We start from the raw sequence: 23,243 nt of genomic DNA, 5'->3' as shown, positions 1-23,243 counted from the left end.
AAAAAAAAAAAAGAAAAAAACCCCAATCTAATCACTAATCAGCTGTTTAGTGATCAGCCTGTGAGGTAGTACCATACATTATACCACAGTACTGTTAAATTCTTAATTCAGATTGGTCAGAAGGTGTTGATTAATTTTCTTCTTTTATTAATTAATGATCTCCAGTGCCAGCACTTCGTAACACTCAGATACAAATCTGTAACTTGAAGTTTTCTTAGAAAGGAAAGTCTTTCGTCATGGGAGGGCTTTGCAGATTCTCTGTAACATGACAAGCTGATTTTTTTGTATTATTAATTTCAGGATTCAGAAAAAAGAGAACATGGTGGTGGAACAACTGTTTTTTAGCTGCTATAACATAAGTCATAACAGGAACTGAACTGCTTCACAGACCTTCCACAACATTAAACGTACTATAAATGTATTAGAAAAATATGACATACCTTATATTCATTCATCTTGGTGAGGGATGTGGTGGGTCCAGAGCCTAACATAGCCTAACATAGAGACTCTAAACATAAACGAACTCTAGCTATATATTACAGATAAAGTAACTAACTTTACTTTTAATTTCATTACACAACCATATAAATGTTACATCTGTAATCTCACTTGCCACTCATGTATGCAGTGCATTATGGGTAAAAACAATACTACCATATTAATACTCAGAATAAACAAATCTATGAGTCTTGTAGCGGATTTTGTGTGTTTTAACATTTGAGATTTTTCGTAAAATGGCTTATGTTCTAGTAAGGACACTAGGTTGACATGAAATCTAGCATTTGTGATGGATTATATTTCCTATACAGACTCTTATCAGCTGTCACATACATATTTAGAGTAATAAAACCCTAAACACACATCTAAACACACAATCAAATGTCATAGCTAAGCAGTGTTATTGCTCCTGTTTACCCCCCCCCCCCCCCCCGACCCCCCCTCCCCCAAAAAATAAGAAGAAGAATAACAAGAACAATGAATTCTGGGTAATGTGTGCTCCTGAAGTCTGCAGTGATGCTGACTCAACTAATAAACCTCACTTAAGGCTAATAAAATGGTTAAGTCAATCGAGGGGAAGCAGAGAGAGGAAGTTGACAAGGGCGTTTTCAAAACAGCATTGGAACACACCCTTGGTGTGAATTGCTCATCCTGATGAACTAGGTGGAGCAAAAGAAAAACCTCACTCTATCACTGTGGTCTTAAGGTGAAAAGTACACACTTGGTGCCTCCTCAGTGTTCAATAATCTCTAACTCTAAAGGTTTGATAGAAAATTTGTGTGAAAAAGCCTAAACATCAAGTCTGTCAATGAAAGAGAATGCTGGATTTACATATTCATGGTACAAAAGCATGTTCTTAAATGTGTGTTGACACTTGACTTAAATGGGAGACTTCAATATCCTTCTCCGAAGAGAGTAACTAAAATAAATTAATGGGACGTGTTCCCTAAAATACTGAAATATGGGTATTTTTTTGGCCGAGGTTCATGACACTTTGTTATGCTTTTCATCTCATACAGTTATACTCTTAATCATCCCATTGATTTTCCGTCCACCTGCTGTTTATAACACTATTTATTTACGTTTTATTTACTCTGAGTCATTCACTCTTACTGCATTTAAATGAAAATATATCCTACAACTTTTTAAAATGGAGTTTCATTAGTAAACATGATGAATCATTAAATATATAGAACAGCTGTTAGTTTTTGGGAAGATTATGCTTTACTCAAAAATTGACGGATTTTTGTTATTTTAACAACTAAGGGTAGAACTACATTTGATACAACTCCTAATTGATAAATACAGTAAACTAAAATATGATAACTGTCCCAACCAAAAAGAGTGTTTTCTTTAGTATATCACAGTATGCGCTTACAGCTTCCAATTGTTCAAAATCCATCTATTAAACTCCATATAACAGTGTGTGGGTTCAGTTATGATGAAAACTACTAGAACAATTGTTAAAAATGGACTTATTAATAGCTATTGATCAGGAGACTGTGGATATACTGCTATGTTTTTATTCAGATCTTTATAAAGTAGGCCGCCCTGTTTTAAACATTTCAGCAATGCTGATTATTATGTTTTTCTGTAATGATCTCAATCAGTGGACACACTCTAACTTCATTTCTGATTTCAGATTAACAGTTACACTCCTAATATTGTTCATTCATGACTCAGTTTGTTGATATTCAACTACTAAGAACTACTTGAACGAGCTCCTCACAGACAAATCTGTCAATACTTAATTAAGATTCGTTCAGTCTAAGCCTATGTACAGTACCAGTCCAACATGCTGACACGACTGAGTGTGTTTTCATGGTCTTTAAAGTCATTTGGATTTGAATTGTTTTAATTTTTGTGTTTCAAATATAAATCATAAAGCTACTGTCTAAATTTAACCTGGAATTGAAATGGAGTTTCAGTTTAAAACACAGGAAAATCTGCCACCAAATACCCAGCATGTGACTTACAGCATGAGTGTTAGAAAAGTGTCCCTCATGAAACTGTCTGAAAGAATGGCACATTTTATACATTTATAATTTATGACATTTTCTTCATTCATCTTGGTCAGGATCCAAGCGGATCTGGAGCCACTTGGTATCGCTGGGTGGGAGGTGGAAACTGGATGGGATGCCAGTCCATCACAGGACATCATACACACAGTCACACACTAATTCACACATGGTGCAATTTATTGTAGCCAATCAACATACTGGCATGTGTTTGGGAGGTGGGAGGAAACTGGAGACCCTGGAGGGAGAGCATATGAAACTCCACACAGATTGGAATTCAACCAGCAGCACTTCCTGTTACACCACAATATGACATGTCCATATTTAATAATTTTTAAAAAAATGTTAGCGTTGGCAAATTGCTATGGTATAAGAGGAATAAAACACTTTGGGATGTCCTGTTATAGGAAAATAATCAACTTTGATGTGGTAAAAGTAACTCCATTTCACTCTACCATCACTCCACCTTGTCGTTGATTATTTTCCTACAACAACATGTGCTCAAGTGTTTTATTCCTTACTTAATCCACACACAGCTAATGTCCGACAGACTGCAGGGGATACAGTGGCTTGGTGGTTAGCACGCTTTCCTTGCACCACCGGGGTTGGGGGCTTCAATTCCACCTCCGCCCTGTGTGCATGGAGTTTGCGTGTTCTCCCCATACTTCAGGGGTTTCCTCTGGGTAGTCCGGTTTCCTCCCCCATGCGTTGTAGGTTGATTGTCATATCCAAATTGTCCAAAGTGTGTGATTGTGCCCTGGATCACCCATCTAAGGCCTTGTGCCACTAGTTCCCTGGGATAGGTTCAGGCTCCCTGCGACTCTGTGTAGGATAAGCAGTATGGAAAATGGATGGATAGAGTAAAACTGTGACTACAATGCAAGAATTTTTCTAGGTTCTTTGTTACAGGCTTTTATTTAAATTTTTCCAGGATGAAAACTATTCAGCTCTGTCCTTTTTTGCACCCCAAAAAAAACAACCAGTAAAACATGTAATTGAGTCGCAGAAGAATGGGGTTTATAGTGGGGAAAGAGAAGGCTTTATTTAGATTTTCTTTGCAATTCGGAGACGACTCTAAAAATTACAAACTGCTCCTTTAAAATGTCTGGTTCAAGAAAACACCTGGCATCAGTATTATGCAAAGATCAGTTTACAATAAACAGCAATATGAATTTCAACATCATTAATCCACTCTCCCTGGTCAAAACCATATCAAAACTACACAGTAACAGAGTGTAACCATTGCTAGGACATGTTTGGAGCTTTTTTAACTGACTGAAGAATTATAAATATCCCACATAGCTGACACTGATATATCATGAAATTTGAGCTCTCATTATACCACTAATTCTTTTTCTCTCTTTTAGGCCCGTGTGTACATACCAGCATGCACACTCGTCAGAACTCCAGTGTGACATTAAGAACGTGCTCTTGCACATGTCAAACTCTTGTCAAACTCTGAATCAGATCGTGTGAGTTGGATGTCCCCATACTGCATTTTCATAATTCTCTAATTCTTATCTGCTGAACAGAATTGTGCAGAAAAGGTGTGAATTCTGTACAGATTATGAGAATTTAGAAAACAGCCATCCTAATGCTGTCTAATCCTGAATAAAAGAGGATTTATCTTAGAGCAAGAACACTGCTCAAAACTGCAGTAATGGAACGCAGTAATGTCCACAATAATGGTGTATGACGGCACACGTCTATCTGTGAGTGAAGTTTTAATATACGAAATAACGTGACTGCACTTAACATCCAAAAATAGACTTACATAACTAAAATATTTCATTTTTATAGATAAGGTTGGTCTATGTAGATCTATAGAGCGCATTTTCAGTTGAAACGTCCACATCTCTGTGACAGAGTGCTGCTGGTATCAATCCGACAGCTGGTCCTGTGTCATTTGGCACAGTGGTCAGTATTGTGTGTGTGTGTGTTGACGCTGTCTGTAGCGGTGATGACTGAGCTGTTCTGCTCCTCTGATTGGTTGTTGTTATTGTTGCTGTTCTCTGAGTTCAGAAGGCCATGGCTGTTGTTCTGGCTCTTGGAGATCTTCAGCTCCTCTAGCTTCTTCCACAGCTCCTCTCTCTCCTGCTCCTTCTTCTTCTCTCTGAGGATGTAAGAGTGAGAACGTTAACACAGTGGCAGTTCATCGTTCCTTAACTTAACCTGAGTTAACGTTAGGAGAAGCTGCTGATGTCACCGCCAGGTTTTCCTCTGGGAGTGTGCTAAACAAAGCATACCATTCACTGTGTGAGGAAAGCACACTAAGCTAGCAAGCTAGCAATTAAAACATATTTCAGCAGACTGACTGCTCTGCAGCTGCATTTGGTAAATTGTCTCCTTATCTTCCTAACATAATCTCTGAGATCAGATAGCAGGGGTGGAAAACACTTGAGTAATTATAACCTGCAACTATACTGAAGTATTATTTTGGTGTATTAAAAACTGATTTTACTTTCACTTGAGTGCATTTTTAGTTGGATTCCTCCCCTTTTTATTTGAGGAAATTTCGGCACCTTATATATATACTTTGACTTAAATATAATTTCAGTACTTTTTCCACCCAGGTAGATACAGTAACATAGACAAAATCCTGACTGGAGTGTCAATCAGTGAAGAAAAAGGCAGAGCATCTCCCATGTTCTCACCGATGTCTGTCTGCTTTGTACGAGGCTGTGAGCTCATCAAACAGTTTGCTGTTCATCTCCATCAGCGTTTTCAACACATTGTACACCAGTGCTACAATCGTCCTGAAGGATAAGGAGGGGATAGAAAAAGACATTTAAAGTTAGTATACTGTACGTTTACTTTAATACTTCAGACTCTGAAAGCAAAAACAAAAACACAGAAAGTGTAGAACAGATAACATACTATATAACAGGGCTGTTAAAAAAAAAAATAAAGTAAATGTTGGGTGAATTTGATGAACAGAAATTTACGTTTTGAATGTTTTCCTTCTTCTGTCTGCTAAAGGTTAGGGCTGTAGCAAGAAAAATGACAAATAAACAGAACTGTGCAGAAAAGATCCTGATCAATTATTTTCGGCTATTTTGGATTTTGGAGCTTTGGAAAAGAGATGACCAACAAGAATAAGAAAGAGTGCAAACTGTACAAGTAAGAGACTTACCTGATAAGCATAACTGAGTGCAAAATGTTTAAAAACATTGTAATTAGACTCTTTTACAATTACATTACTTTTGCAATCATTGTAATATCATCGAGCTGTTTTGGATGGTTTACTTTATTTCAGAGCGCACTCTTGTGGATTTATGTGGAATAGCACTGACTTTCCTGCACTCACTTTCAGTACCTGCGTTATCCTGATCAGGGCTGCAGTGGACCCGGAGCCTAGCCCAGGAACACTGAGAGTGAGGTGGGAATATAACCCAGATGGGGCACCAGTCCATGGCAGGGTGCCATGCACACACACACACATTCACACTTCGGGACAATTTATTATAGCCAATACACCTACTGGGATGTCTACTGGGAGGTGGGATGAAACTGGAAATCTGGAGGAAACCCACACACACAGAACCTGAGCTCAGGACCGAACCAGGGACCTTCGAGCTGTGAAGCAGTGATGCTAACCACTGCGCATATGTAAAGGAAAAGTATTTTTAATCTAGATCACCACCTAATATTCAATACACGCATGTTGTACGTAATCTAGACAGCACTTACTGGTTCCAGTGCTCTTTAGAGACGCGGTACAGGCTGTTGAACATGACGGGCAGGATCTTGTCTATATTCTCCTCGATCAGGCTCAAAATGTACTCGTTGTTCCAGAAGTACAGTGACCGTTCTGCTACCTGCACAACACAGAATCTTTTTTTTTAAAGGTTCCACGTAGTGAGCAGTCAGAATTCACTATACTCAGGATTCAATGTTAGAGTCAAGCTACAGCCTAAGCTTATCAGATTTCTGGCCTGTAAAACCTGCTGATATTTCTACCATACAGAAAGTTTAACATGAGAAACTGACTATAGTTGAGATCATTTCAGTTTGTTTGTACCTGAAAATGAGGACTAGCTACACACTTGGAGATCTGCTTAAACAGCAGCTCCTGAATCTTCTTAAACTGTGTCGGCTCAATGACGTCCAGAATCTCCTCGATTTCGCCCAGGAACATGACCTACACACCCAAGCAGAGCAAACACAGCACACTTTGGTTAGGAGGCTTGGAAAAGCCTTTTATGCATATGAAGTTCTGACAACTGCAGGCTTTCTTTATCTAAAATATATTTCCCTTTTTGTACCATTTTAAAGTCTGTTTACACCCAAAAGTGGAAAGATAATTGCATTTAAAGATTCACAGTCCACTAAAAAACAGCAACATTCTGATTGTCTGAAAGCGAACAACATAAAATAACATAAAAATAAAGTCAAACTCTGATTTTTTTGTGGATTTTTGGCTGTTGGCTATTACTCACCTACAGTGACATCTGATTAAAGTATGTTAACCTTTATAAAGTAAACTGTAAAAAAAAGTGTACAGAGTTGTTTTTTCCCTACACACTTCCTGAACACATTCATATTAAGGCGTTATCAGTTTTACCTCTTTCTGGCTGCAGGTCTTGGGCCAGAATTTCAGAAGCCCCCGGATCACCTGCAGGGACACAAACAAAGCTAAATGCAGTGATGGTCACAGTGTTATACTGAATGTAAACTATGTGAATGCATGGGGAAGATGTGAGTGTCCTCAGAATCGAATGCTCCCTCTCCATGTGGTGCAATACCACCATAAACTGGAACAAACTCTAGCTGTGTCTCAAATCACATACTTATCTACTCTTCTAGAAGATTTCTTTAGTATATATATTACATCACCATTTTAATATGAATACACAAGCCTGTTATGAGGTTTAGTCATATACTAAGAGATCTGGAAGAACCAGCCTAAAGGTACTGAATGTCCTAATAAATCATCTGTACTATACCAGCATCTTCTATACTAGCAGCTTGCACAGAAAATATTCTTAATGTCTCCATGCTGCTTTAGTCTGCAGCTCTGGGCTGTCCTATTTTATTTGAGTATTTCAGAAACTGCTGAGCTTCTGAGATTTTCCCACAAAACAGTCTCTAGAGTTTAGACAGAATGGTGCAAATGGTCCATCGAGTGGCAATTCTACAGGCAGAAACGACATGCTACAGTAACTTAAATAACCACTCTTTACAACCGTGCTGAGCAGAAAAGCATCTCAGAACGCAAGACATGTCATGTCACAGCATGTTGAGTCAGACGGGCTCCAACAGCATAACAGGCTCACTGACACTGGGCAGCTGAAGATCACAAAAAGACCAGACGATCTTCAGCTGTACAGTTTTGGGGTACAGTTGTTAATATTAAAGTGGCTAAAATGCTATGTGTAGGTATAAAACGCAGGGGCAGCAGTGAGAAACACAGTCATAGAGGATCTATAGGATGTTGAGTCATACCGGCTCTGTGAGCGTGGCGTCCTTCTCCAAGAACTGAACCACACAGTACGCCAACTGAAACAGAAAAACATCAGACAACAACAACATGAGAATTTTTTTTTTTTGCATTTTAGCTAACCACTAACTAGCTTTCCCCTATCACACGACATCTAACAACTAGGGAGGAGGAACACTAGCACATGCTTCCTCCTCACAGAGCATACATGAGCTCACAGATTGTCACGATTTTCTAGTGTCGCTCTGACTGACAGGAGAGAGAGTAATGCTATCTCTCCCATCCAGTGAGATCGGCTGATTGCGCTTTCTTGTATTCCCAGCTACAGACGGCTGTGGCACTGAGAAACTCAGGAACCCAACATGAGAACATTTAAATGAGAACAATTACATATCTTTATTAGAAGATCTGGTTAGGAATGATTTGATTTTTGAGCTGTAAAACTACATCTGAATACCTAACACTGTATAGGCCATTCTTAATGTCTTTAAAATACTGATTTTAAAATGTTGAATCCAATCCATAGGTCATCATCTGCTCAAATATAAATATAATATAATAATAATAATAATAATAATAATAATAATAATAATAATAACATATAAATAATACCACTGGGTGGTGCTGTTGTCCAATTTGTACCCATTTTAAACTGAGCAGAAAGAAACAGGGCTAAAGATAGAACAATTCAAATCATTAGTCTGTATTTATAATTCAGAACAGCGTGTATTAGGAAAAAAATTGTCCAGTGCTGATGCTTCTCTGAATATGTAGTCTAACCACAACCTAAAGACACCAGCACTGAGTCCAAAGGGTGACCAAGTTAATGGGTGATTAAGTGCAATGATGTGACTGGACAGCACTTACTTTAAGTATTGTTACAAATATAGCATGTAATTAGCTTCCTTTATATTGTGTGTAGATATAATTTTCTGCATGTACATTGTTAATAAATGTTCTGAATTTACCTGTGCGTGGAAGAGCGCTAGGGTTTTGGCAGTGTGCATCGGAATGAGCACCTTCATCAGGAACTGCTTGTGTTCAGCCTTCAGTGGCAACGCGAACCCATTGATGATGCTGTGAGAGTAGAAACAGTGATTACACACATCTTCACAGAGAAATGAGTCACTTTTCATTAGGGCTTTGAAGCTTGTTGATAAACAGCATCTTTGTTGAGGAAGCTGCAGGTTTCTCATAAAGCTGTCACATGAAGTCACAATATGATGGCCTTATAGTTTTATACTACCATCTATCAAAATAGAGAGATCCAGTGGATAGATATGTGAGAAATCCTTCTATGAAGCTGTTATATATTGATAGTTGATATTTGCAGTGATTGTGTACCTACAGAAGGAAGTGTATTGCAGGTGTACCTGATAAAATGTCACTTTCATACTTTTTTATTTTTACAGAAAAAGCACTGCGACTTTTGTGATGCACACACTGTAACCAAAATAAAGCTCTAACCAGTTCTAGCTAGTATCATCTAATTAACTAGCCTAGCTTGCAAGCTAGATATGATTTATTATCAGTAATTATGATAAAATAATGATCTGTTTATCTCTGGCATTGACAATGTTGCATTCACTATAGCTTTGGTGGCAAAAAATCAAGAGCTGCAGGTGCAATCTATCCCAAAATGAGCCAGGTTGTTATTTTTATTTACATATGCTGACATTTCTTGTAAATTTCCTTATATTCATTCACTAACAATTTTTTTTCCTCTGACACTCTGTTCTCCATTTTTGTTTTCCTTGCCCCCAGCTCACACTGTACTTTTTCAAACTTTGGAAGCTCTGCTGTGAGGAAAACAAACCACCCAACCAACAAAAAAGCCAGGGCAGGGCTTTTTATAAGACAAAAACATTTCAGAAACGCACAGAGTTGAGGGGTCAACAGAAAAACAAAATGCAGGACATATTGCTGGTCTTGTTAGCCACATTCCTCCTGCCATAGGATTAAATGTAAAACATGCACTGGCAATTGAGAAAAATGCCAAATGTGAAAGCAGCCTAAGAGAAAAAATTCTATCTATAACTCCATTATAGAGGAACCGTTTTTTTGTTCATAAGAGTATAACTAAAAGATAGGTGTACCCAATAAAGTGGCCACGGAGGGCAGACATTATGTCCCTGTAATTTGAAAAATCTGCTTTCATAACTAATCACATGAAAATAATTCTTCGTAGTGTACTCAGATTTATGGTCCTGACTGAAGTGAATCACAAGGTGAGGGGAAAAATCAGAAGGACTGCGAGGGGAAAAAAAAAAAGAAACTCAACAGCGATTCTTCTAATAAAAAACTTCTACTGGGATCTTAGATCAATAAGCACCAATGACGGTGGGGTTCACTGTGTTTAGTACTGTACTCACCATGGCTGCTGTTTCATACTAAATTAAACATATTAATTATTTAAAAAAACCTCATTAATAATTAATGAAAGCTGAAATCATTAATGATTAATCAGTGAAACCTATTGATGCATCCAGTACTATTATGTCCCTTAAAACGGCAATGGGGATTCAACAAATAAAAACTAAAGCATGCAGTAAAATCTACTGAAAGGCAACATGTGAGGACCTGTTTGGTCTGAAATTTCTCTTTTCCAGAAGTGATGCACACAAAGTAGACATGTAACAGCAAAGAGACGTGTGTGGGTTTAAATCATCGGAGAGCTGCTAGGGTCCTCAGCCAAAAATAACACAACCCCCTCCAAGGGGTTGACAAAGCTACCCATGATCTTTTTTGTAGTGATGGTATATGATGTACAGACTTGGTGGAGAAAAAAACCAAAAATAATAGTAATGTCAATACACGTTATATAATTTGATGCGTGTAAATGTTTCTACCATGAATATGAATGCCTCACTTGGCTCAACCAGACACATGACTGAGGTGAACTGAATTTCAAACATTAACTAAAATCTTTACAAATATTTCAGAACTCTGTGCAGCATGTGAGTGCTTTCGCCCCACACCACAAAAAAGGAGAACAATCACTTTTCAGGAATCACAGAAAAAAGGCTTGAGCTCGAATTTGAATTTTCGTTTTACAAGAGATTTTACCACTGATTTAGTTTATCTGCTATGTTTACTGTCATGTAACTTCTTACAGCTAAAACTAATGTTACACCTCAACCTAACTTCACTACATTAATTTTATGCTGAATATGTTGCGAAGACATTTTTACATCATCATACATAAATCTCTACTCTGATTTAGTTATTTTTATAAGTACTGTAATAAGTAATCCAAAACAAACATAAAAAAAATCACATAATACCAATATTGTGTGTTGAATATGAGGTGTATATTGTAATCATACATCAACAACACATGCCTAAAAAAGTGCATGCTGAAATTTTTTAGCATGATCTGACCTGCCCAGGATCTCCAGAAGTTCAGCTACTCCATTGAAATGTTCGGTCTCGTAGATAAACCTGAGTAGAGAACACACACTTAGCACTGACACACATCACAGTTTCTACATTTACTCACACTCTGCAGACTGTTCCTCTGCATTAGCACTTATTCCAACAGTTGTGCTACACTGTCAGCTTTGATTGCTGTATTCTATGTCACTTATTCGGTTTCAAATAGTGTACGAGACCTACTTTAAGTGAATATGTTCACTCAGCGAGATGCAGTGGATTAATATCATCTAGATTACATGCTACAACAGTTATAATATGAAGTGTGCAACACCGGGCACTTTTTACACTCCATGCTCACAGTCTCTTCTATGTAGAGACTGAAGCAACAAGGGCCATGGCAGGTTAAAATTTTCAAAGTGGATTTTGCACTGAGGGAGAGCTCTGCACGTGCAGTGAAGGTAAAGGAGCATCAGCATGGTGGAAACCCTAAATAAATAAACAAGGCTTTGTCATTCTGGTGATCTATTTTGGTCTGAGGGGTGAATGAGTATACCTTACTGTGCCCACTTATAATGCTGGAACACTCCAACAGACACTTCTATTTTAAACAATGTAGCAGATGGTCAGGGTAGGTGCATCCAAAAACACACACACAACTGCAGGACACAGTGTAGGATACACACATCACACACACAGACAGAGAGAGCGAGAGAGGCAAGAAAAGAAACAGACACAGTCACCTGACCTCTGTGCCTGTCAGTCCTAATGAAGGAGGTGTGGCCTCTGTGCCTGTCAGTCGTCCTAATAAAAGAGGTGTGGCCTCTGTGTCTGTCAGTCCTAATGAAGGCGGCATGGCCTCTCTGCCTGTCAGTCATAATAAAGGAGGCGTGGCCTCTCTGCCTATCAGTCCTAATGAACGGGGCGTGGCCTCTGTGCCTGTCAGTCCTAATGAACAAGGCATGGTCTTGTGCCTGTCAGTCCTAATAAAGAGGGCGTGGCCTCTGTGTATGCCAGTCACAGTTTAAGGCTTCTGGCAATTTGTTTTGGAATCTATAATTTATAGTGTTTTAGCTTGGTTGCATTATTTATTTATTTATTTATTTATTTATTTATTTATTGTTAACAGTATTTTTAAGCTATTTTGCACTATTTGCACCGGCTAAGGACAGCCATCCAATTTCGTTGTACTGTACATGTGCATTACAATGACAATAAAGGTCTATCTATCTATCCATCCATCCATCCATCCATCCAATAAAATCTAACTCCACATAAGCTGATACTAACAGAACCCCACTGGATTTTAGTTAGAAAAGGAACCCACGTTAATTCAAGTTGTGTTAACAACAGGTGCAGCATCTGTTTCTCTATCAGTATATTTTGGTAATGGAGCTGCCATGCTTGTGTGTTCCCAGTGTGTAACTTTACCGTAAGAAAATGTTGTTGATTTGTTTGCGGATGAAGGCACGCAGGCCCAAGAATTTTCCATAGATGCGATGCAGGATGGTTTTCAGGAAGTCTCGCTCCCGGGGGTCTTCGGTGTCAAACAGCTCCAACAGCTGAGGCAGAGTAGGGGGTAAACGGGTGGGGACAGGATAAAAGAGTAAGAAAGGTAGGGGAGAGAGACAGATACACAGAGAAGGAGAGACATTAAAAGGCACAGAGAGAACGTGGGAGGAAATAAGAAAAAAGTTAGGGGGCAGAAATACAGAGACAGGAAGAGATAGGAGGACAGAAGAGAATATTGCAGAGAAGAAGAAAAGGAAAGGGATAGAACAAGAGAGGCAAAGAAAAAATAGACAAAGAAAAAATAGAAAAAATGTGGGAGAGAAAATGAGAAGTGAGAAGAAGGGAGAAGAGGGAATGACAGAGACATTATTAACGGCTGATTCTAAATCCCGTATCAGTGTTTGTACGGAAGGAACATTGGAAGGCAGCAAAAATGACCATATTCAGTGGAAAGATGGAGAAATTAGTGAATTAACTGATATTTGGGGAACTGACTCAAGCAAAACTGGAAGGAACATGCTGACAGAAAGTAGTGTAGTGAAAGATTTGCCCAAGAAATTGATGTGAGCATGCGGGGCATATTAGGGGACAGGTGCAGTCATATTAAAGACACATAAGAGTCACTTGCGGCTATGAATGTAAACCCATAAAGATAGACAGATTCAATCTGGAATTGTAATATGAACGTAGCCTTAGTTCAATGACACTACGAACATGCCCGAGTGATTGAATATACGAGTTTATATCCATTACTGCAATCTAAATATTGAATCGCTCCTGTAATCTTTCTATACATTCTGTTCATGTAAATATTACAGAGGTGACTGCCACTATGTATTGTGTACAGTGCATACTATCCTCAGGGAATATACGGTGAAATAAAAAAAAAAAAAAAATAATAAAGTCTGTATGACACCAATCCTGAGTGTTACACATATTACACAACCAGCAAACTTCAAATTAACCAGGAATGCATGGTGCTCTGTGGGAGGGATGAGTGACATCAGTGTTCAGATTAGTCCCACTCACTTTACGTGGAAACGAGAAAAGTTTTAACAACATACTTAAAGTTCTTATGAATTGTGTAGGTTACTGTAGGTTGTGCCACCAAGACCAGCATTAACCTCATTAGAAAGCAATCATGGATTTACAGTAAGTTCCCTAGGGCTTTAACTACAAATGAAACAAGATCACTGCAAGCTACAGTAGTGTTCAAAAATCCTTTTAAATAATACAAGCCTAAAGTCACAGCTTGCACTAAAAAAATGAGGCAGTTATGTGGAACATTGGGCTTTAAAGATTTTCCCATTCCACACTCACTCTCTTTGCTAATCTTCCTAAGCCAGTCTTTCTCTTCCTCTCTGTCTGACCGCACTACTCTCTCTCCTCTTCCTGCAGAGTAAACATTAGTGTGCTATTTAAAGCTCTGGCGGGAAGCTCTCGCATCATGGAAACTCGCTCGTCACCTTCAGCTTTCGGCCCTGTCCGAGCCAGGCCTGCATTCTCACAGGGGAAAGATCCAGTTTTGAGACGAGCAGAGGAAATCCCTCAGGAGAGTAACAAAACTCCATCTGGATACTCTGGTCTTCTCCACATGTGTTTGTAACATGATATAAGCAGTTTCTACTAAACACATCTAGGTGCAGAGTCAATTTACTACGTACAGTATATGTACACAAACAACAATGCAAGAGCGCTGGATGGGTCTGACTGTGTGTTGAACGTAAAGCTATGTTCAAGACTTGGTTATTCAAACTGTTGTTTATTGATCCAGGGGCAGAAATAGCAGCACACTTTTTATGTATGAGGGGTGAAAATAATAAACATGAAATACATGCAAAGTAAAAGTTGAGCCGATAAAATCATGGATAATGAGGGATAAAAAGAGTGATAAACTAGAATTTTATATGATATATTCAAAACATGATTTAAGCACAACAGTGAAGAAGTGAAGTGTTTCATTCCTCTTATATACCACAGCAATGATTACATTGCCAATGATTATCAGCTACATTTAATGTTGTGGAACATCAGCAAAACAGGTTTATTTCTGATATTGCCTATGTTATAACTCTTTTGACTCTTTTGAAGTTAATAAGACAAAAAAAAAATGCAGCTTGTCATGTTGGTGAGAAACAAGAAAGCGCAAAGTCCTCTGTCCTGAAAGACTGGGCCATGGTGGAAAACCTAAGATTACAGCTTTACCTCTGACTGCTACAAAGCACTGACACTGGAGACTCCTTCCATAAATGTCAACTTAAAGAAACTTCACCATAAAACAATATGTTTTTCTTTGTTATGTAACAGCACCTTTTGTAATCCATTAGCCTTAAATTATGCCGAGCATCCCCTGTTACTATAGAAATATTAACATATTAGAACGAGTGCATTAATATAAACCTGTGCTTTGCCTTGCAGTTTGCACTATTGTCAGAACTGCTTTTGTAGAAAATGAATCAACACTTTTTGACCAATCAGAATTAAGAATTCAACAGTGGCACGTTCTGTCGTTCATCAATAATTCCTACTACAAAACTGAAATGATTAGGCGTTTAGTGATAGTGACTATTTACTTCATATGCAATTCTCACTCGCTAAACTCTACCACGTTACCAGTCCTGGAGCGTACAGGTTAACACACTCAAGCCACCATGTCTCAAATTACTGCTAGTGGTGTGTCATAGCATTCGGATTCTACCCTAACCTGCATGTATGACCCAACAGACACCTGTGATGGACCACGCACGGCAGGACAGGTATGCTCTACAAAGGGCTGTGGCATCATTGGGATTTGAACTTACAACCTTAAACAGCTGCTCTACTGGTCTACTGTGTGTGTGTGTGTGTGTGTGTGTGTGTTTACATACTAAAGGCACGAAAGCTGCAGCCTTGGTGGTATCACCCCAGTGACAACTATAGTTCAGTACCTTTAATTCTGTAATTCCGAGAGTGTGATAAGCTGCATTATTTTTTTCTCTCATTAACCTCAAGGGACAGTAAAACGTGTGCCAGTGAGATAAGAGCAGTTTATAGCAGTATGTTATAATGTACTGTAAGTGATAACAGGAATTAACCTGTTTTGTGAATGTTCCACAACATTAAATGTAACTATAAACAGATGAAATGTAAAATGTGCCATTCTTTAATAAATTAAAAAATTGTTATTATTGACAAATTGCTGTGGAATAAGAGAAATAAAAAAAACACTTCAGGATGTGATGTTATTAGATATAATAACTTATTAAAGCTAAGATAACTAAGCTTTTTACACACACAAGACACACACCTGCAGGACAAACTTCTGGTCGATGTAGCGTTTGGCTGTGCTCGCCTGAAAATCCGGGTTTTCTAAGAAACGAAGGAAAAACTCGTACACCAGCTATGAAAATAAAGCACAGTGAAAACAAAAAAATAAGTGTAAACACAAGTCATAATTAGGGTCAGGAAGTGACATCATCAGTGTCCAGTCTGCTTTCATAAAGGTTTTATTCATAATTTAGTTGTTGCTAATTACTACCTTCTAGAGCATAATATGATAATTCAGCAGAACAAAGGCTAAGACTCGTTTCCTCCTACATACGTAAAACCACTGCATCTTTTCAAACACTTGGTGCCCTGTACGTATAAATATAAACTGCCAGAAATTATTTTTCCATACTGTATCTTGCTATGCTCATGATATTAAAAGTTATTTATGCAAACTACATGTAAGATATATCATGTTAAGAATGCTAAGTCCCTCCTCACTTACTCTTTAGCAGTCTGACAGGTAGTAATCAGAAAAGTGTTACTGATGCATCACACACATGTTTACAGTGCTGTTGTACCTGCATGTGTGGCCATGAAGCCTCCAGTGTGGGCTCGTCTTCTTCAGGGTCGAAATCAGGGTTGTCACTCGGAGGCAGAGTTCTGAATAAGTTGGTGCTGATCTAGGAAGAAACAAGGTGAGTCTTGTTAGTGATGCCAATAATGCTCATTATGCCATGAAAATATTTCACAACTCAAGCCAGGTAGTGATTAAAACTCTAGCACACATTTGAATCGCACAGGGTCTTTTTGTATTATTTGAATACTGCTACAACACTAGTAACTTGTATGATTATATAACTAGATACAAATTAGTCAAAGCACAATTATTGAGTCACCAGTCTATCAGCTCTACTTTCCATATATGCACTTTGTAGAATACAATCTGCTCCTCTGTACAGTTTGTCTGCCCCGCCTCCACCCAGACTATTTCTATAAGCCACTATGGGAGAATATCAGTTAAATTAAGATGTTTAGAAACCCCTACAGTTTCCCCCAGGTGCTCAGGTGAATATATGTGTGAATGTGTGTGCATGGTGCCCTGAGATGGACTGGCATCCCATTCAGGGTGTATTCCCACCTCGCACCTATTCCTGGAATAGGCTTCAGATCCACCATAACCCCGACCAGGATAGAGCGGTTACTGACAGTGATTGTGTGAGGGAGTAACCCCTACACCACTGCTCAACCTGATCACTTCTACATCTACATAAGAAGGGTCAGAAATGTCAGTTTTATACAAAACTATATTCATAAATATTCATTATCTCACACTGCTGTCATGGAGCTGTGTGACGTGAACATGCATGTCTGAGGAAACACTGTAGAGGACATGCCTAAACAATAATGTAAAACAATGATGAAGGAGAGTCTGTGGTGTTTGTTATTTTGCCTGAGTGCAAGTTTAGACTTCTCGTTTTTTTTTTCTTCTTTTAATTAAGCCTCTGTCCATGAGGCCATTACTACTGAACACTATGAAATAAAAACGTACTGGAATCAAACCAGCCTGTTACTCGTTCAGTTTCTCATGCTAAAGGAAGAAGGTTATCACCATGACAACCATGCCATATTTTTAGCACCTACAAATTACAGGAGGGCTACACCTGAGAGATCTGTACACACAACCGGACAACGAAAACTGACACAAAACATTCTAACACACAGCTCTGTCTGTGCGTGTGTGCCTGTGTGTGTGTGTGTGTGTGTGTGTGTGTGTGTGTGTTTGTGTGTGTGTGTGTGTGAGCAAGGGTAGCGAAAGAAAAAGACAAGACAAACAAATCCAGAAAGAGAAAAAAGTCATTCAGACAGTCAGAACTGGAGAAAGTGAGGAATCTTCTGGCAGAAGATTGGTTGGACTTAAAAGCAAGTGGGTTCCAGTTCACTTCCCATAAACACTCCTGCTCTTTTCCCGCACTTTGCAGGTGTAATTTGGGCCATATGATGAAACTGACACATAAAAAAAAACACGTGAGATATCTTATTTTAACAGTTTAATCTTTATATTTATAATTTACTTGAATATTATTGGAACTGAATTCTTGTACTCTTACTTAATTACATTTCCAAGAAAAATGGATTTTTTTACTCTTTACTTTTATATTTGGACTTTTAAAGTACTAAATCTCGAAATCTCTTCTTCTCTCATCCAGCCAATGACTCTATGCTTCATATCAGTCCAATGGCTCAGTTTAGCATCCAATCATTTCAGTTTAGCATCCAATTAATATAGAAAAAACTATCAAGTATCTTGCCAAATTGTAATCTGAAGGATAAGCACCTGGCCCTACTTCAGGTCAGTGTTTCAGTATGCTTATGTAAACCAATACATGTATAAAATGAGCCGTCGTCTTTGCCTCCTTAGAAGGCACACACTCCATCTAATTTGAAAACACATGCTGAGGTAAGTTTTACTATTTGCTAATATTAACCGGGTATATTCAATTAAGTTAGCCTGTGTTTTCTTGCTAACGCCAGGTTAGACTAGCACTGATTCCAGTAGCTAATACAGAATGGCTAGGCAGTAAGTCAAATTCTAGCTAATAGTAAATACTGCCTATTTACATGATATTTTACTTCTGATTAAAATCATTATTATCATTAGTCATGCGTATGGCCAGCAAACCTACAGAGACTGAATGATGTTTTCAGACAAAAAGGCATTTGGGGAAAAAAAAAAATCTCATGGTTAATTGGGAGGAGTTGAATTAGATTTGAATGATTTTTTTTTTTTTTTTTTTTAAACTTATTGAGCCTGTCCCATTTCCACTCATGTACACAAAGCTCCGCCCCCAAAACTTATGGTCGTTCAACTGGAGTTAGCATGCTAACTAGAGTTACCATTAGCGAGGACTGTCATGACATCACTTTCATGTGCACTCAGACATTCACCTGCTTGAAAGCCAAGTTACCACTCTATAAACACGCGACTCAATTATTTATGAGAATGTGAAAGGGTGTTGGGGGCGTGTCTACAAAATGACTGAAAAAAGGCAAATCCAAATACAAACAAACATTCCTGACTGGAAGGCAGGTTTCCAAACTATTTTTTTTCCAGCTGTGTAATACACTTGTTCCGACACAATGGCTTAAACTATTACTTTTTAGCATTTCCAAATTTTCCAACATTATTTGTGCTAGTAAGAAATGAATTTTTTTTTTGACTATATTACTTTTAAAACGATAATAATCTTCTAACAGGTTCTAACATTTAGTTTTTAATACCTGAGTACGTTTAAAAGTTGCAACAGTTTTACTTTCACTTGAAGACATTTTTGGCTGAATACTTCCACTATAGTATAATTTTTCATTACGTTTTCCACCCTCTAACTGAGACACAAGGAAAACCTTCTCAGGGTGATTTAAGTCCACAGGCTCATGGATTGGCATCTGAGCAACGTTAGCCAGGCTGAACGCCTATACCTATTGGGAACTGACCTTCTGATATGCTGAGCTGTAATTATTCCAAGGACATGGCAGCAATGCCCATGAGTCATCACTCATCTCCCTGACGGAGGCTGACAGAGGTTTAACCTCATGTAGAGGCCACTACTGCATTCACCCAGGCCTTCTCTTATTAGGCCGTCTCCCAGTCCTACTCTTAGATTACACACTAATACTACTGTAGCACTGAGCTAAGAGAGTCGGTGAAGAGGTTGCAAACTGAGGATGTCAGTCTTACGGCACAACAGGTACCTCTACAACCTTGTTGTTAACTGTCCACATGTCAGATCACAGAAATTACACAGACTAGAGAAAGGTGATGTCAAAGTTTTTGAAAGTAAGAGTTCTGTCATTACTTGGAACACACCAAACCTATCAGTATCACAGCAACACTGGACTAAAAGATTGAATCCATGTCAATCATATTTTCCATTCTAATCCACTAACATTTTTAAAACCTGTACCATTAATATGTGATATGGACTGACTGCTTTTTATGCAAAGTCAGCTATCGCAGTAAGGATTCTTTTTCTTTTATTCTTAAACTCATCATTAGCTTAAAGAAGAAAGACAAAACACCAGTCCAATTTCTCACCCATGCTGAGAGAGGAAGGCTATCCTTCCTACTCACTAAGCATGGCCAGTATAGCCTATTATTACTGTAATAAACTGAACATTTTTGGATATAGTTCAGTTGGCATTAACTGTCTTTCTTGTTACCATAATGAACAGTCTTGCAAACTAGATCTCTAGCCTTTGCTATAAAGGCTGGTACATTCTGTCACTAAATGTGGCCAAATTGGTGTCACATGTATTTGCCTGTACAGCATTTAACAAAACTCCTAATAAACTAAATAACCTAAATTTTCATTTCATTTTCATAAGTCAAAATGCCACCAATGACTTTTCAATCCAGTTTCAAAATCCTGCTTTGAAAAGGTTAATGAGTTATAATCGCAGAACTTCGGGATTCTGAAGGTTGTGGCCAGAAAAGCGCACATAATGGGTGGTCTCAGCAATGTTGTTGTATATTTTGGCACTGGTAGCAGAAACAATAGCCAATCATTGTGTGTGGACCAATATTTCCTATAATTGTAGTTTTGTGGTAGATCAGCAATTAAGGTTCTGTCCTGGTGGTCAGAAAGTTTAAATCCTAGTTCTGCCAGAGAGCCCCTGATGGATCCGTAAGCCTCCAGTGTACAGCTCTGTAACTGGATTGTCTCTTTGCCAAATAAATTAATGCAAATGTTTACATAGTTTATTAGCGGAGGTTGTGCTGAATCTAGGGATGTATATTTAAGAAATATTGCACCAGGAAGAGTGCTGTTATATTGAATGCCACTGACGGCTTGTAGTACGTGTAGCAATGATTTTAATGTAATGAACTATTGCTAGAAATTAGGAATTTTATGTAGCGAAAACAGACAAGTGCAGTGATACAAACAGTGAAATGTACCAGTGCTAGACTAAATATCAGCACTCTTGGAACTATCTGAGCAATCAAATTAGTGCACTGCAACTGACTGTTGTATTATGGGTGAAAATAACATGAGCATGCAAATCACAAAGGTATGCAAAAACATTGAGACTTCTAATGTAAATGTGAAACTAGAATGTTGTGCCACATTGTCATGTCCATTATATATAATTTATGTACATCACATATAATGTCTATTACAAATAATGTATTTTACACTGTTTTTTTTTTTTTGTTTTTTTTTTAACTTTAATTTATATGAATCTTCTCTTCTAGTTGTGGACCTGCACTGTCTACATATGCTACATGTCAAATGTTGATCTGCACCAATTAACAACCGATACCATTCACCCTGGGACAATCTATAACTGACTGACTGACCAGTTTAATACTAAAACAAAAACCTTACCACAAAACCTAAAGAGCCAGACACTAAAACAAAACCTAAGCACTGCAATACTACAGACTAAACCAGAACCTAAACAACACTATCCGCTAATCATACACAGCTAATCACACATACACATCAAAAACAAACACACAACTGCTCAAATGAAATGAAAACCTAAAAACTAAGCCTCAACACGAAGCACTAGAGACTGGGACAGAGGAAAAATCCAGCCTTGTAATGCAGCTAAACACAAACTACTTGCACAGAAAAATGCACAGAAAATCAAACAGGGTATAAATATAGTCTGTAATGAGGTATAAGGACAAAACAGGTGTGACTAATTAACTGCCATGGCAACAGGGAAAAAAACAGAACAGGAAACAGGCTATATAAGGAAAGGACACAGTAGGAAAACTGCACAGATTATGAAGCTTGAATGAGGACAAAATCGGGGCACATGAGAAAGCCTACAAGTCTATAAACGTTTTTTTATCCATCCGATTATTCTGAACAGTCATGCAGCACTGAATGAAGGCTAGAGGACTTGTGAGAACGTGTGTGAACATAAGTCCTAAGACAACTGGCACCCAGATGACAGTTTTTCTGTATGTGCTTACAGCTTCCCGTTTTCAAACATGACAACTCGGTGTATTAAACCCCATATAACAATGCAGCTGCAGTTTGAGTTTTGAGTTATTCGGTTTGGGAAACTGTTAGAATACTGTTTAAAGTGGACTTTGTGGAATATAACATTTATCCTTCAATAGTTTTTCACAACAATGTGAAAACACGTGGAAAAACACGTCTGAACATGTGTGGAAGACAGTACATTTTTGCTCTTAACAGTACAAATGGCTGATTTCCATATCACAGTATACTGTCACACTGACATATCGTCCCACCCGTAACGTAAGGCCCATATCCGATGTATTATGTTGGGAGAAACTCTGACAATGTTGCAGTGTGGGTGTTAAAATACACACTCTGGAAAAGTGCCAAGTCAAGAGAATTTGCATAATTTGCAAAGAGTGCCGCAGCAGAAAAAGGACGAGGAGTGCATGCTTTAAAGTGCGTTTCCCATTTTCAAAATTGCAATAGCCACATCACACAAAAGCGTCCACAAAGCCACACACGAATCACAAATGAAGCATGGCAAGCCACTCACTTCAGCCGCATGCAGTATGATGGCTGTTTCTGATACTGAGGGAGATCACAGAGAACATTTATGCATTGAATCCACTCTACAGAAGCTTACTCAGATACAGAACATCTGTGAATATAAAGGTGGACTGATGCACAAAGGTTAACAGACAAAATGTTTCTATAGAGGCTCATGATGTACAAACAAGAAAAGTGTGTTCCAGTATCTACTGATTTGCTTTCTAATTAAGTTGGTCTGTGGCCACAATCTGCAGCACAAACTCTGAATACCTATCTGACCTTCCAATGTCTAGATGTAGTTTAACTTAGCTGAACTTTTTCATGTGAAGTGGGTGTGGCTGATCTTGAGAAACGCTTGGATTCACAGTTACCAGTTACAAGGATGTTTTTGCTCATCCCTCTCTTTATTCAATCCTATGAACAAACAAGCGAAAGCTAACAAGCAAGTGAAAACTAACCAGTGTGCCAACATTAACATGCAAGTGAAAGCTAATGTAGTGGGCATAGTCTACCTTTAAAGTCTCCACCTGGTGGACCAAGGTCCCGATGTGGACATATCTTATTGGATCAAAATGAAAAATACTGAAGCAGGGCATTCACTGTGGCTCTAGTTCAGTGACTCCAGAT

At 38.3% G+C, this 23,243-nt stretch overlaps 1 protein-coding gene across 1 annotated transcript in view; it reads right to left on the bottom strand.

Annotated features, from left to right (window-relative positions):
* Positions 1–3,532: 3,532 nt before the first annotated feature.
* ppp2r5a (protein phosphatase 2, regulatory subunit B', alpha isoform) overlaps positions 3,533–23,243 on the bottom strand; it is a 38,563-nt gene continuing 18,852 nt past the window's right edge. Inside the window, exons 3-13 of the mRNA XM_026923042.3 lie at positions 16,668–16,769; positions 16,127–16,219; positions 12,760–12,890; positions 11,338–11,397; positions 8,925–9,033; positions 7,962–8,015; positions 7,081–7,131; positions 6,538–6,657; positions 6,207–6,334; positions 5,171–5,272; positions 3,533–4,629 (exon numbers count right to left, since the gene is read on the bottom strand). Coding sequence (XP_026778843.3) covers positions 4,419–4,629; positions 5,171–5,272; positions 6,207–6,334; positions 6,538–6,657; positions 7,081–7,131; positions 7,962–8,015; positions 8,925–9,033; positions 11,338–11,397; positions 12,760–12,890; positions 16,127–16,219; positions 16,668–16,769 — 1,161 coding nt within the window. The 3' untranslated portion in view covers positions 3,533–4,418. The remainder of the gene's footprint in view (positions 4,630–5,170; positions 5,273–6,206; positions 6,335–6,537; positions 6,658–7,080; positions 7,132–7,961; positions 8,016–8,924; positions 9,034–11,337; positions 11,398–12,759; positions 12,891–16,126; positions 16,220–16,667; positions 16,770–23,243) is intronic.

Source organism: Pangasianodon hypophthalmus, chromosome 19, assembly GCF_027358585.1.
Source record: "Pangasianodon hypophthalmus isolate fPanHyp1 chromosome 19, fPanHyp1.pri, whole genome shotgun sequence".
NCBI lineage: Eukaryota > Metazoa > Chordata > Actinopteri > Siluriformes > Pangasiidae > Pangasianodon > Pangasianodon hypophthalmus.
Note: the sequence above shows the minus strand (reverse complement) of the source record. Positions and strands in the feature narration are given on the sequence as shown.